General features: G+C 40.3%; 1 protein-coding gene across 1 annotated transcript in view; it reads right to left on the reverse strand.

Annotated features, from left to right (window-relative positions):
• The window catches only part of LOC106535436 (xylosyltransferase 1), a gene marked incomplete at its 3' end in the record, with an annotated part of 36,149 nt that extends 20,096 nt beyond the window's left edge, over positions 1–16,053 (reverse strand). Inside the window, 1 exon segment of the mRNA XM_014032435.1 lies at positions 15,681–16,053. Within this exon segment, the coding sequence (XP_013887889.1) occupies positions 15,681–15,986 (306 nt within the window).
• Positions 16,054–16,882: the final 829 nt, after the last annotated feature.

Raw genomic sequence — 16,882 nt, forward strand, 5'->3', positions numbered from 1 at the left:
GGAGCTCAGCAGACAGTTTAAGTTTCACCTTCAGTTTCAGCCGAGAGCCTGCAGGAGTCATGGACGGAGTGTGTGGGGAGGGGGGGAGGGGGTGCGCTCTGCCATGAGGAAGTTTGGCTTAAAGACACGTCCCAGGGGTGTTTCTGGTACCAAAAGGCATTTCTGGTCCCCACCTGTCGTTTTGCTCCTCAGCATGGCTTCCTAAAAACGCTGCAGGATTTCTCAAACATGCATGAACGAGTCAAAGCAAGGCTTTGGGCATGTTTTTTATGAGATTATAACATTATAACATGAAACTCAAAAAAGTTGATTTTACATGATATTGCCCCTTTAAATCAAAGGCAAACCATCTTTTTTGTTTGTTTGATGCTGATCTTTAGAAATCAGGTCAGCTGATGCTCAAATACACCAACAGTGATCCTCCTACTTCCTAATTAGCCAAGTGCTGTATATACAGGCATGGCCGACTGTCATGATCTCATGATTTAAAGAGATGTTATATAAAATCAACTTATTTGAGCTTTATATCATGTTATGTTATCCCCTCATCAAAAACATACAGAGTGTTGCTTTGACTCATCCATGCATGTTTAAGAATTAAGGAGAATAAAAACAGCTAGTTGGTCCAAGAACCACCTTCTAGGTGCAGCTCCTCCTCTGGGTCTCCAAGCCGAGCTTCCTCATCACAGAGCACACCTCCCCTGTGACTCCTGCAGGATATCAGCAGCAACAACTAGCAAAACAACACYTGAAACTGCCCATCTGTTGAGCTCGTAATACTTCTCAGTCCAGTCCATTTTGAATTTAAAAAATGCCTTTGAGGAAATTCATTTTTGGTTGACAAGAAGACATCTTTTTAAACTTCTCGTAAATGAAACAATTCCACAAAAAAAAAATGGTTGGACTTCGATTTTGAAAGTAGCCCTCCAATGAAAAATAAACCTATTAGTATGAGCCAGCTTTCTGAATAAAAGGGAATTTAACAGGGGAATAATAAGATCATCAGTAAAAGACGATGCCCAGGTGAGCTGTTCAGTTGTTTGGRCTATCTGTGATATCTGTCATATTATGGTCTGTGTTCTTTAGTTAGCTTACACCACATTTTAGTAATAAATAAATTAGTTTAACATTGATGTGTGATATCTTACCAAGCTGAAACGRTGTCTCTGTATTCGCTCCAACATACTTTCTGGGTTCAACGTGACATCATTCAAGTAAGGTTCAATTGTATCCTGAGCTGTTATTTTCCAAAACCAATCATGTATAATGTTGCTGCTTTTTAAAATTATTATTACAACAAAGTAGGCTACAACGCTCCAGGTTGTAAACAGCATGAAGCTGTTGTGATGATGTGCAGAAATAGGAAAGCAGTAGGAGGGTCTTAAAGAGACAGAGGCCAATTTCAAGGTGTTTAGAAATGGCTGTGATGTGAAGTCAGATTTATTTTTGATTTATACATATTGACAGCATTTTAATAACAACTGAAGGTGACATAGTTACTTCATTGTGGTACAGAATTGAACTATATGCCTGAGAAACACCTGCCTGGTAATAATGAACCTTTAAAAAGTCGGACAATAATATTTGGTCTACATGTACTTTGTTCTTTGGTCCTTCTGTTCTTTGGTCAATGACCCACAAGCCCTCAAATGACCCATATTGAGGATGAGTTATTTTGACTCAAGGACAGCAGATGAAATACAATCTTACTTTCCTGTACAAAGCACTGATTGAAAATGAAGTTTGGGTCGTTCTGTTGATCTGTCTTTGTCTAATCCTAAATCAGAGTTCCTTTTTAGTGACGTGTTTTAAAGCCAGCCTAATCAGTGTCTTGACTCCAGCTTGCTTTAAAATCATAACCTTTTCCAACAAAGGGGAAAATAAGATCTGATCCCTGTGTGAGCAGAGTCCATTTGGATTTGGTTAATTTCCAGTCAAAGTGTTCAACCACAAAGTCACTGCCAGCCAGGCCCAAGCCGCACTAACAAGCCTTCAAACCAAACCAGGTTCTCCAGAGGATTATGCCAGGATTTGAGTCAACATCGGATTTGTAGAAGGGATGAGACGTTTATCTTTTCTTTCTCTTCCCCCCCTCAACATTTCTTCCTCCAGCTTTCTTCTGTCTTACATTGTGTGTTTCTTTTTCTCRGCCATTTCCCCCCTTTTCTCTTTCTTTCTTTCTTCTCTCACTTTCTCTTTTAATCACTGAGACAAGTCTTCTGGGCTTTCTGGCATTCGGCTTCAGTGGTGAGGAGAAGAAAAACGGAGGAGAAGGAAGAAGGAGAAGAAGAAAAGCACCGCTGTCAGTTCCTCTCCTCTTGCTCCACAGGACTGGAAGGACAAAAGCTTTCCCTGACAGGCCGAATCGCCCTTATCTCGACTCAGGCGACGTGTCATCACCCTGTGTCTTCACTACAGACTCATGTAGTCCTTTCACTTCCTGTCACAGCCCCGCCCCGGCCTGTAAGAATAACACAATACAGAGAGAAGATGTGTTCAAGAAGAAACAGCAAGGCAGCAGCTTATGCTGTGTGTCATTAGTCTGTGTGGGTTTGATTGGCTTTTATTTTACARGTGAATCAGCGCGTCATGGGAGCAGAATGAGACAAGCACAACTTGCAGTGACTTCAGAGAAGTGGGCAGTCAGCTGTGTGCATCCAGGCAGCTGAGCTTTCCATCAGTGAGATGTGACTATTATGGCTGAAAGACAAGTGCACTCCATAATGTCTAATGAGCTGCTACAGACATCTATTCACCAGGAACACCGCAGGAGACACAACAGATGTTTGATTTACTGTAAATCAAAGCTGAAAAATCAGCAACGAAAGCCACTCCTGCCACTGCTCTCAAAATGACCCACATCCTCTCCTCAAATCAAACATCATTATTTAACCATCAAGGTAACAAGAAATTACATTTACATTTCATCTACAGAAACCTACCGTGAAAAACTACCTTCGTCATCAACATCAGAAATAAAAAAGCACYCTACGCTTCAACGGATGCACTGCATGAGTGAAGGTTAGAGTCAAGCTGTGTTTTAGCTGCTGTAAGTTCCATTTTAAATAATAAAATCACTGCATTCATAAAGTTCTGGAACTAAATCAGTGATGCAGGATTTGTAAGGTGTAATTAGACAATTAAGTGCTTCTTAATTTTCAGTAATAACCTTAAAGCTCTCAAAAACTTGATTTCAAACATCAAAATGATACTTTAGTTTAGAAGTAGTCAAATGTCCAAGTACTGGGGCTGCAGAATTTATTAAACATTTTTTGCTATTGCAATAGTGTGCACATTATTGATGTTGCAAAGTCTTAATGACAATAAATTAATTTGAAGAATCAGATCTACTCTTGATGCCCACACTTAATAAATTAGTGACCACAGCATTGTGATTGTTATGATGACAAAACAATGAGACCTAACCTGGTATTAAAATCCAGCTTTAGCTATCAGAAAACATTAAAAGGTGTGAACAGCCTTAATGCACACGGATAATATTTACACTCAGACCATCTTTGGAGCCCCCCGTGTGGATTTGTTCTGTATAGCTTTTACAGAAACATCAGTATTTGTTGTCACATTGGCCATGTTTCCATCCAATGCTAATGCAAATTTTGAGCAAATTTTTAAAATGTCGGAAAAAGGGGAAAAAGAAAAGACAATACAAATCAGATGTGTTTCCATCAGCTGGCTTGGAGCGAATCAACCAGACTACGCAAAGTGTAATTACATCAAATGTTGATGTTATGCATTGCTGTAGGGACAGAAAGTAAAGTCCTAAAGTCGCAGGGACAAATCTCAGAACAATGGAGAGAAGCTATCGGTTATGTTGAGACTATCAGGAAAGTTGTGTCATATCCGCTAGTACTGGGGATGTTACATGCTGTCTGGAGATGTAGAAGAAGAAAGGCAATCCCCTCACATTATGYGAATATGCAGTAGGGTTGGGCATAATCGTATCGTGTGCAATTAATCATCAGAAAAACATTAATCGATTATTTTTTTGGCACGTGACTATTAATGCAATTAATGCCACCAGGCAGAGTCTGCTCGGTACCCCTCCAAAAAACTTTTTTTGCGAAACTGAGGAAGTTTTTGCAAATTTTTCCACTTCCATCCACCTTTTCTAATGCAATACTTCAAAATGTGCATAAAAAGCATTGATCGGACAGCTTCTGTGTGACAAATAAATACAGAACAAGTAAAAAAAACTGCTAGATGAGAACGCTCTCAATCAGAGCTCATCCAGGATGAATGTTTAATGCAGGCACTGAATGGGGCCAATAAAAGAAGACACAATGTGAGCTGTTCTTGTGCAGCTCTCGTGAAAACAAAGGTCCATATCAGAGCAGCAGAAGGTCAACACCTTTACACCACGATATGAGTCAGTTAGTTCCCAAAACATCACATATTTTACATAATTTAAATCTACTAACTGATGCTTTATAACTARGAATGATCAACTTTTAAAACACACYTTTCACAATGAAAAGAAAACTTTAGATGTTCAAACCTTGAAGATCACGTTTCAGAATTTATCTTACAATATCAGTGTTCCATTTTTGAGTAAGTTGGTTATTTTTTCTAGAACTGTCCCCACTTTCTCTCTGGAGCCTGTAAAATAAATGCAGAAGTTAAAAACACCCAACAAAGGCAATTCCACAAACTGCAGTCACAGTTCTCACAAAGAGGAAACAAAAAAATGATGTGTTCTTGGAGCAAAATGTTCCAGGGGGCTTTRTGATGGGTTATAAGAAGCTTCCCCACAGAGCAGCCAAAAGAACTATGCCTCCTTAAAAAGGAGGACTGCTTCAAAAGGTGATAAGAACTGCCAAAAATGTTCCGGGGGCCAAATCTTGCCCAAAGTCTCCACTTTGGATTAACACTGTGAGCGCTGCTCTCTCTGCAGCACTGGAAGAGCAGCTGGACCAACCGATGAAGAAGAGCAACAGAGAGCCTTATTTTCTAGTCTCTGATTTGCTTAAGTCAACTATAGTTTAACTAATATGCTTTACACTACTTTGAAAATGTTTTGAGCTTTTATTTTTGAAAGAATGGTTGATTGGGTCGAATTCCAAAACTTTACTTTTTATTTATTGATTTATTTTAACTCAATCTAGTTGGAAATTATGCAATTGTCATTACGGGATATTTTTTTAGATTACAGCAATGTTATTTAAATTTAAGTTTTTACTGAACTGACACAACACAGTTAAGCTTTTAAAGGAATAACCTCCACCCTAAATATCAGCATGGATGCCCAACTTGAGATAAAACTAATTTATGCCCAAACCCCCCACCAACTACAACCCAAACCTCCTATCTTGTCTGTATGTGTCTCTCACGGCTGTCTGCTAAGCCTCTTACCTATGGGATTATTTGCATCACTAGGTATTATAAAGCTCCATTCATCTGGATGATGRGTTATTAATGTGTTGGGGAATGAAACCATCTGTAACTGAGGACGACGAGGGTGGGAGGGGTAGATGACTGGAAGGAGACATGGCTGGACTAAAGTTGCTGTGAGTACAGAGGGGTGTCTGACAGAGTGATGCTYCTCTAATTGATGATAATGATGAGTTTTGTGTGAATAGATGTGACAATATAAAAATTAACAGTAGTTTTGATCTGMGATTTTGCACTTTTAAAGATCAGACATTCAAAGACACCATGCTGGGAACAGAGCACACAGAGAATCGGATGTGTTGCTCAGAAGCACACAACACTCAGGGAACTGCGAACAGAAAAACACGAAGAAACAAGAGAGAAAACAGACTCGATTCAGCCACACAAGAGGAGGCAGATAAACTGTGGCCTTTACAAGACCTGCATCCCAACAATTGGAACTGACATTGCAGACAGTGCTCCTGTCCACCATTATAAAAACACTAAATTTGTGCATTTTTTTTAAGTAGCAGCTCCACAAAGTCCTATGCAACAAGAAGCTGTGGCTCTTTAGAGGGGTGGCTGTGGCCCAGATGTCTAATTACAACTTTGATCTTTTATCTTTACTGTCTTCCAACTTGTCACTAAGAATAAAACCATAAAGAAGAAAATTGAGTACCTAAAATAGGGCAGCAAATGTAGTTATATAACTCCTAATAGTTTGATTGTAGATTCATCTTCAGTAAGTTTTGCATTTTTTATCCATAACCCYTAAAAACAGTTAAGAAGCTTTTATAAAAGTCCTAAAATTAACTTGTACATTTTGAAACAGAGCCACYCTTAAGATGCTCAAACAAGTTTCATTGTTTAATGGATCTGTTTCAAAATGTGTAKCTGGTTCATTCTTGTATTTACGGACTGTAACGAGCATCACGCAGCAMACGACAACGGTGGTAGCGACTGCACCACTCACCAAGTTACTGTGAACAGAATAGCTGCACACACAGCTCGGTTGCTAAAACCCTCGACACGCRGTTTGCTCCTGACTTGATGCTGCAGTTATCCATTTGGCCTATTAACTATAATATGGTAATGGAACTCGCTCCACTCTCATCACCAAAGCAAGAGTCAATATAATCGACAGACTATGTGAGTCATTCTGCTGTGTTTTGTATTTGGAAAAAAAAACTACAACATGTGGAGTGTTTCTAATACTGCAACACCTGTTGGGCAACTGAATGGCTATCACTTCATTACACAATGCAGCAAGAAAAACGAGGAAGACAGAAAATAGTCTAAAAACAGAAGGCAAGCACATCATGAACACTACGTTCAACACCTGAGTTTAGCAGGGATGTGCCTGTGTTTTATAGATTGTGGATTTACTTGTYGTTCCTAGAGTTTCTAAGGGTAAAATGGGAGGCAGAGGTTTATGTTATCTGGTTCTTTTCTTGTGAAACCAACTTCCAGTTTCTGTCTACGAGGCTGACACTCTTGACTACTTTTAAAATTAGACTTAAATTTTCTTTTATGATAAATCCCAGTTGGCTTGGGTTTCTTGAGTTATCCTTTAGTAACGTTGCCATGGGCTTATGACAGCTGTCTTTACTCTCTCTTCTCTCCATGTTACAAGTATTGCTGTCAGAGTTCCCAGCAGTAAAATGGGATGCAGAGTTTTAGGTTTATCTTTAATCTTTGTGTTTTATTTCTCAAAAGCTAAAGGTAAAACTACACCTGGACCAGCCCTTCTGTTTGACTGCATCAATTTCTTTTAAAATCTGGCGTTTCTTAATGTACAGTACTGTATGCAAATGTGTTGTATTATAACAGGAATGAAATGACGGTAATTGAGGACTGGGATAGCCTGCTTTGATGGTCAGTGCCGCAGTYATCCTGAGGCTGCAAGTTTGAGCCACGTTGCATCAGGAAGGGCATGAAAACACCAAATATTCTGTTTGAGTAGCCAAGTGAAAAAAGAGACTTTAACTGGATTTGAACTTGTGATTTTTATTTTTTTATTTTTTTGGTATCGTACCCAGAGATGATTGTTCTATTTTGGTCTATATAAATTATTTGTTCCATAGAATAGAATAGAATAGAATAGAATAGAATAGAATAGAATAGAAGTCTGAGCTGCTATAGACACCAGTCTGTAAACTACACCCCTCAAAGTTTCAGTTTCAGGTTTTCGTACCGATAGCTGACAGCTTTCACATTAGTTGGATCAGCTTACTGAAGTAACATGACGGGGTTTTGCATTATGATAATGATAAAAATGTTTTCCAGTTGCTGTAAGAAGCTCGCTGTCATGTATACAAATTACACTTCAACATCAAAGTATTTCYGGTTTTCTTTCAAGTCTAAGGTGCACACTTTTTTTTCTTTTTTTCTTCAGATGGGAATACGTTCCCTTCTCTCACTCAGACTAACGACACTTGAGGAAGAAGCTCTCCATGTGCAAAATCAAAACTGTGGTTTGAAGGACTGATGGGCAGGCTGTACTTTACTTTTCCCTCATTACAGATTTTGCAGAGTAACACTTTATTGATGTTAAGATTGGGCCATTTGAGTTTTCAAATGACACATTGTATCTTCTGGGTTTTTCTGGACCATAATTACGTATATTCAAAGGTCTGTTTAAAGCAGAATAGCTCACGCAGCAGGACGATTTACTTTTAGGGAGAGCCAATTTAACTGCCAATTACCACAGCAAAAGTAGCTTTGATGTAATACAAAAACTGGTACCGACAGTGGCTGGTGAACGAGGCAGTGCTGGAACAAACGGCACCACCAGGAACGCAATTTGAGGAAAAAAAAAACTAAAGTTGATGTGCAGGAAAGGTGGGGGGAAAAGGTTTTTATTACAGTGAGTGAATGAAAGCTCTTTATGACAAATGAAAACGCTGGTTCTAAAATAATGACACCATTAAAAATGTCACAGCAGACAATGGTGCTCTTTTGTATCACTTGTGTGAAATATGCTGCGCAGGTTGCGCCTGCCAGCATCAATGAGAAATAACAAATTGTTAAAATGGATGGGACGTGGAGCCTAATAATAAACTTTCTTCGCAGAACTCAGATTTCTCATCTGCTTCACTCGAGCGGTGGAGACGGTGTGCGCGCGACCAAAATTACTGATCGAGTCGAAACGTTCGCTGGCAGAGCTACAAAAACACAGAAAATTGAATCGAGCGATAGAAAGGGAATTAGTTCTGTCTGTTTAATCATATAAAATTACAATTTATTTATTATCATTCCAAAGAAACATTTATWTTTATGCAAACCCAACCAACACTGAAGCATACAGTTCAGAAGAAACTATTGGGGACATAAGATTTAATTTCTTCATTCCCATTTTTTTATTAGAATGTCAAATCCAAATGATTAACCTTTCCTCTTTCTAAATCACTATCAATATTATCCACTCAGCAGTTAACAAAATAAACAATAACCAAATCTAGTGACTTCTGTGGTGAAACCACAAGTGTAACACAGCCCTAAAATGTGTTTCTGTATTTGAATCAAGCATCTCAAACTGGGACTATCTTTGATGTCTTTATTTTGTGAACAGTGACCGAGACAAAGGAAGCATGTGTGTACACACAGCTGGTAAGTTAATTATTGTTATTAAGTGATAGATGAAGCAGGTTGTTTCCCAGAGATTAAAAGAGTTGCATAAACCTATTTAGAACAGGGACTGTCATAAATGTCAGAGCACTAGTTTCCTCCAATTGTTTTCTGCAGCTAAGAATAAAAATATTACATTTTATAGAAAAAAATAGATTCTGTCATTTTATATTGTGTTTAAAAGCCAGTGCATTTAAATAATCGGTACAACACATCCTAACTTCAGCTAAACCTTACATAAATTGAAAATGATGGAACTAGTGTGCAAAAATCTGCTGACAGATAAGAGCTCAGTTTTATAGTCAGAATATGTACATCTTCTCATTTTGTTGATCCATTAAACTGGAGAAAATAAAAAGCCTTTTCCATTTAAAGATTGTTTTTCAGAAGCAGGACTTTAGTTGAGTGAAGTAAACTTTAATTCAACTGTGTAGACATGGCTATTTTTAAGCAGAAACATACACATGTGGACAAAATTGTCYGTACCCCTTGTAGAAAGAAAAACCCACAATGGTCACACAAATAACTAGAATCTGACGATAATAAACAAAAAATATATATGAAAATGAACAAATGAAAGGCAGACATTGCTTTTCATTGCTTRATAATCAGTCAGTGGGTCTGTATATGGGGCTACAGATACTCGTGTGCTGTTTGGTGACATGGTGTGGACCACACTCAACATGGACCAGAGGAAGTGAAGGAAAAAGTTATCTCAGGAGATTAGAAAAAAATTATAGACAAGCATATTAAAGGTAAAGGTTATAAGACKATCTTCAAGCAGCTTGATGGTCCTCCCTGGTCAGGAGGAAAACTGATGACAAATCAAAGAGATGGCTAATATGAACGGTAACAAAAGAGCCCAGAAAAACTACTAAAGAGATTAAAGGTGAACTTCAAGCTCAAGGAACATCAGTGTCAGATCGCACCATCCGTCATTGTTTGAGCCAAAGCGGATTTAATGGGAAACGACCAAGTAGGACACCAAATTATAAAAAGGCCAGACTGGAATTTGCCAAACAAGCTACAAAGCTTCTGGGAGAATGTCCTATGGACAGATMAGACAAAAATGGAACTTTCTGGCAAGGCACATCAGATCTATGTTCACAGATAATGAAGCAGATGAAGAAAAGAACTCTGTCCCTACTGTGAAACATGGAGGAGGTCTGTTATGTTCTGGGGCTGCTTTGCTGCATCTGGCACAGGGTGTGTTGAATCTGTGAAACTGAGATTTCAAGATTACCAAGGGATTCTAGAGAGAAATGTGCTGCCCAGTGTCAGAAAGCTTGGTCTCAGTCGCAGGTCATGGGTCTTCAACAGGATAATGACCCAAAACAGCTAAAAACACCCAAGAATGGCTGAGAGGAAAACAGTGGACTATTATGAAGTGGACTTCTGTGAGCCCGGACCTATGGAAGGAGCTGAAACTTGCTGTCTGGAAAAGGCACCCTTCAAACCTGAGACAACTGGAGCAGTTTGCTATTGGAGTGGAACAAAATACCTGCTGAGAGGTGCAGAAGTCTCACTAACAGTTACAGGAATCCTTTGATTGCAGTGATTGGCTCAAAAGGTTGTGCAACAAAATATTAAGTTAAGGGTACCATCTTTTCTGTCCAGGCCATTTTCATGAGTTTGATTTAAAAAAATTCTGTTGAAGCGTGGCTCAAAAGTCTGACTTTCATTTATACATTTTCATAGAAATTTTATTTATTATTACTATTATTATTCAAGTTATTTCTGTGACCATTGTGGGGTTCTCTTTCATTAATCGAGGGGTACCAACAATTTTGTTCACGTGTAAAACAGAAAACCATCCAACTGAGATTAGAACTCATTAAAATAGTTTTCTCTGCTTTTGGAGAACTACATAAGCTCACGTTGTGGGAACCAAGAATCCCTACGAGTTGGTAGTGTTTGTGGCTGTTGGGGTGGGTGTCACTGAAGAGTTGAGTAAAATGTAATTATTACTGGACACATTTAAAGGGTGCTTTTGGCTATAATGCCAGTTCCTAATCACAGCACTGCTGTAGCTCCTTGGATTAATTTGGGGGGGAAAATAATAAATTTCTAATAGCACAAATTTCTGTGTGTTCACAGAGTCCCTCCCAACATTTTGCACATACACACATTGATCTGTTTTATCTTTTTTGTGGCAGTGCTGGTGTCCAAGTGCTTGTCAGTGTGACTCAGCACTGTGATCATGGACACAGTGGGATGAAACAGTTTGTGGTTGTGGTTGGAGAAAAGATGGGAGCTGCAAGGATTTCAGCCCAACCCCCTAAACACAACAGACAGAATGAAACATTTAACAAGTTTAAGTTATCTGTAAGCGCAGGTAACGGCTTGGTTTTCCCTCATTTAAATGTCTGTTAAAGTTAATTCTGATGGTCTTTGAGGCTCTTAAGAAGTTTAAATTAACATTAAAGCTTTTCAACTAGAAAATACTGTCACTCACACAAGAACGGGATTCTCGTTTCTGTACTTAACGGCACAGTTGTCAGAAAAGTACCCAACGATGTTTCTTCGGGTAATTACTGTGGCYCATAATCCTCAATTAAGTGAACATAACTGTAGTTTTAATAACTGTACGGTAAAGGCAAGCAGAAGCAGACTTCCTGTAGATAAGCTCAGGCTGCTCTGGTTTCACAGAGGTCAGAAAGTTTGTTTCAAGTTTCAGCTGGCTGAAATATTTCTGCGAGGAGTTTTCTTCTCCTTTTGCCTGCAGGTTTTCTCTTGCACACACACAAAAACAACAACATCAAGGTTATCCTTGGATTCTAAAGGTGTATATGTTTGTTTCTAATGGGTACATTTTGTCAGCAGGGGAGCAGCACTGTTCTTGCAATGGGACTGACAGCAAGGTACAAAAATATACCAATTTTCAAGGTACTAGTGCTTGTAGCTTATTTAATGCAGCAGGYGCAGCAAAGAATAGTGACGTCCTCTTTAAAGGACCATTCCTGCACCTTGGTTTCTTACTTTGCTGTGGGGGGGAAACTGTGACAAAGATCTTTACATTATAATTTATAATTATTTGTGGTTAAGCAAGACATCCTGGAAACATGTAACAGGAAGAAGAAAATATACAGCAGCAGATGGCTGATGATGCCTTCACTGCCACGGGAAACCAGTTGGAAAAATTGATGCGATGGAAACCGAGTTCATCTGGAGTAACGTTACGTGTATTGCCATGACTTAGAGGAAAAGTCTTTAAAACATGAGTGAGTCAGACACCCGCTGGGCACCCAGGGATCATGACAGTATAGGAGAGGTTAAGGCAAATGGAAGGGAAAAGCTGATGACCAGATGTGAAGCCTGAAGCCTCAAACGTTACAAAGCGTTTATTCAATCTGCTGCTGAGGACATTTTTTTAACACAGACGACTGTCTTAATCAGCTGATTAAAAAATCTAAATGCTTATTGTAATTAACTGATGTGAGAAGAAAGGTGATGGACTAATTCCTAAATTTTAGCTTGCTAAATGTGCCACAGGTCCATTAAAGCCTGAGTGAAAAGACAAACTGAGCGCCTGAATCTTGTTATAAAAAGCAGAGGAGATGTTAGCAGTGAGTTGTGCTGTCTGTTGGACAAGAGAGCGGGGTAAAAAAAAATGTCTACGCTCCTCTCGGCTTCTAAAAGAAACAACAGGGGACAAACACTAATGACAGCTGTAGCTCCTGCCTGCTGTGATGACACATGCAAAGATGCGCTCAGTGTTCCCATACAACACAAGTTATCACAAAGAAATTCTCCTATTGTCACACTGCAGCTCCTGGCTCAGTCTATTCTGGATCAAATCGCTGCTCGCTCGCTCGCTCGCTCGCTCGCTCGCTCGTCTCTCAGACGCGCTGCCTCATATAGCATCAGTTGGCGCTTATGCGTCACCCTCAGGCTGGGCAAGGCTAAGGCTTGCCAACTCACAAAGACTCACAGACGAGCGGAGAGAAAATGAAAATTTTAGTGATTATGTGGTGGAAGGGATGTGCATGTGGCCAGCAGAGAGGAGTTGGGTTTCAGGAGTACGGGGGGGGGGGGGGGGGGGGGGGGGGGGGGGGGGGGGGGGGGGGGGGGGGGGGGGGGGGGGGGTGGACTGCAGGCAGCAGCTGAGCTAACTTGACTGGTTGACTGACTGCTGGACGGGCTGAGTGAAGAGCCCCGAGGCGATAGATGAAAGCCCTTCCACTAAAGGTCATGTACACGTCCCACAGGAGCTTTAATYGTGAAATACAACCGGACAAATTGGTGTTGATGCAGCATGAAAAGGTTGTGACACAACTGATCTGTGTGCAGTGTAATAATTCCACCCAATACACAATAATAACACAATAATGAGCAATAGTTTGTCTAAACTTCCCTCAGGATTAAAGTAAAGTACACACAACTGCTATTAGCGTCAGCTAATTAGCATCAACTTGAGTTATCTTAGGAACCAAAACTCACTGTTGGACAAGGTGAAGTTGTTAAAAAAGCCAACCAGTTGGGGTTGGGCAAAATCATACTGTGTGTGATTAATCATCAGAAAAATTGAATAGATTTTTTTTTGAAGATTAATACAATTAATGGCAGCAGGCAGACTGACTGGAGATTCCCCCGGTCAGTCCGCTCGGTGCTCCTCTCCACTTCAAATATGACCAACATTTTAAAAAAAGTTCTCAAAGTTATTTATCATACCMCTGGTTTTACTTGGCCTATCAACACAATTTAAAAATTGATGTACAGCTTGAAGTCTGTACTTTTTACACAYTTTGACACAGATTTTTTTACAGAGAGCAAATCTTTCCCATAGAGTAATTTAAATTGGTCATGTGACTAGGACATGCAAGCYTCCAAGGAATTAATGGTCATGTAAATCGTTATAGACTAAATAAATATCACAATTAATCGTGATTATTCTTGCCAATCTCGTCCAACCCTACAACCAGGTTAAACATCATTTCACAAGTTATTACCATCTAACTTTTACTTATCACATCATAAAGCAGCGGTCCAGTCAGGACTTCTGGCTTTAAATGGTAAACTGTGAAGAACGACACAATCCATCCACTGGGTCAAACTCTCTCACTCAATATTTGGTCAAACCAACTTAACCTATGACCCAACAMCTTTAACCCAGCAACGGAGTTGTAAAAATAACTGCAGTTTTTCAGATCATTGAGTAGTCTGTTAAAGAAGAAAGAAAGATATACAAAACGATCTCTTTGTTAAACTCAGTATAGAAATGTAATTATTTATTCTAACATACAAGCTCCATTTTATTTTAAACATCTCATGGTCCATATTTCCTAATAGAGCTCTTTGCTCTCAAACTGCAGGTTTACTTGTGGTTCCTATAGAGTTCCAGTTCAGACTCCTCTCTTGTGGAGCTAATTTCCAGTTCTTGTCTGTGAGGCTGACACTCTGTCTATTTTTAAGAGGAACCTGAAGACTTTCCTTTTTAGAAATACTACAGTAAGATTTGGGTTTCTTGAGCTATCCTTTAGTTATGCTGCTYTAGGCTTTGACAACTATTTGGAATTATTGCTGCCATTTTTTTKTTTGTGTTTCCTATAGAAACTCCACCTGGACCATTCCTTTGTGTCTTTCCTGTCCTAACCTCAGCCAGTCGGATGGCCACACATACTGAGCCTGTTTTCTTTTTTACTTTTTTTTTATTCTATTAAAAGCAAGTTGTTTCTTTCCAGTGTTGATGTGGGATTAGAAAGTGAAGATTCAACACAACCTGCTGGCTTCTCACATAGACAGCTTTCACTAACTGGCATTCGGACTTTCTATACTGCACTTAGATGACAGTTATAGGGCTTTGTATAAATAAGCTGAACTGAATGAAACTAAAGAAAAGCTGAGATTTTACTTTAATATTTTGTTCGAAAATAATCTAATTGATACAAAAAAAATAAAATAAATACCTCACATACAACCACTAAATTGCATGACTGTGCAGTGTGGAGATCCCTGCAGGTGGTGTRCCACCACTTGAATTAAGTGAGTCTGTAGAGGCTGACGGTCAGCAGAGTCGCCGACACATGAATGGCTGGCACTCTCATGGAGAAAATAAATAAAATGCTGTAATTGTGCCCAGCTTCTTTAGGACAGAAGAGCTCAGTTTTCAAAAGGACATCAGGAGGATCAGGAGAACGAACTTCAGTCAGAGATCAATTTTTTTTTTACTGACAGCTGGAGAATGTTTATTATAAAAGGTCTGCTTTTATTTCATCTTCATATTTTATTCTTGTGAACGCATCAAAAATAAATAAATAAACACTGCAAATAAGGTTTCAGTTTGACACGAGCTGCTGAGCTGCACAGAAACTGTTGACTTCAAACACCAAACAGACCTTGACAGGTACAGGCTATCCAAGCCCGGACAAGTGGCATCATCACAGCTGCTACCTTGTGAGAGGATTTGCCCTCCCCTGATCTGCCCCGGACTGAACTGCAGCTTTCACATAGAATAAAATAAACCTGAATCGAAATGCGTTCACTGAATCCCAGTGGATTCGAACAGGACTGGCTTCAGACCAGCTGCTGCTGGTTTCCTTGCAGAGAAGCCTCCACTCAACATCACGCATTCATCCAGAGGCCCTGCCGAGCGTCTGTGAGCCGCTCCATCCCCGGTGAGATGCCTCTGTTTTCGGTCAGGATGTGATGCAGGGGGAAGGTCTTACCGGCTGCTGTATGTGGCGAGACGTCCCCCTCCCCGGCGGAGGGAGATGCTGCCCCGGCTGCTGCTGGACTCCTCCGCGCGGAAAATAGTCGCTGCCGGCGGCTTTGTTGTTGCCCGCGACCCGGTCCCTCTTCTCCCGCATGCTGCTGCTGCCGCCGCCGCCCGCCTTCTCCCGCTCCTCGGCCGAGTCGAGGCTGCTGAAGTTCCACACGATCAGGGTCTGGACCAGCAGCACCGTGAGGGCTGCGATCAGGGCGGACCGCGAGCGGCGGGCCAGCCTGCGAGCGCACGAGCCGCCGACCACCATCTTCACACCGGGCTGCACGGAGCTGGAGGAGCGACTGGAGCTCTCTCTCTCTCTCTGCGCAGCTCCACGGCGGCAGAGAGTGGAAGTGGAGAGGAGGGAGGAGGCAAAGGAGGAGGAGGAGGGAGGCTGAGCTTTGTGCTGGCGGAGGCGAGGAGGAGCGACGGCACGGAGGAGAGGCAGGGGTCCACCGTGTGGTGAGAGTCCACAAGATGCGCGTGACGCTCCGGGGCAGATCCTCTCTGCGTGAGAGAAATGACTGTCTGCACTTTAATATCTCACATGAGGAATCATCGGGACAATCAGCAAATAGGCTTGGTAATTGCAAATGTGGGAGATTTTCACTGTCATTATTGGAAAAATAGCGGAATCATTGAGCCTTCAGGGACATTTAACTGATGTCAACAGGGGCGTTGACACTGAGGGTCCCCATCATGGGGCCTCTTATTATAGCCGGTGGCAATTTAACTAAATTACATTTTTAGTGAACTTTCTGCTGCTCTGAATTTAGCAAAAGTATTTTTTTCTTTTTCAGTTAAGAAAATCAAATAAATCACTAAAGCTCAAATAGTTAAATTTCATTGAACGCATTAAAACGTTTCACAGTAATGACCTACAACTGATTGTATAAAACGTGTGTGTGTGTGTGTGTGTGTGTGTGTGTGTGTGTGTGTGTGTGTTTGTTGTAAAATGCACTAAATGTATTTTTTCAGTCAAGCAATCCACTTACAATTCTCTTCTTTACTCCAAAGAACACAAAGTATTTGTTGCAGGGTTTCATTTATTTATTGACTGAGATATTCCATTTACATAAAATATCAAACTTTTTTCATTGTACTTTGATAAATTGTTTTTGCCCAGAAAAAAAAAACAAGTCTACAGGGAAATTATAAACTTGA

Source organism: Austrofundulus limnaeus, unplaced genomic scaffold (assembly GCF_001266775.1).
Source record: "Austrofundulus limnaeus strain Quisiro unplaced genomic scaffold, Austrofundulus_limnaeus-1.0 Scaffold1447, whole genome shotgun sequence".
Lineage (NCBI taxonomy): Eukaryota > Metazoa > Chordata > Actinopteri > Cyprinodontiformes > Rivulidae > Austrofundulus > Austrofundulus limnaeus.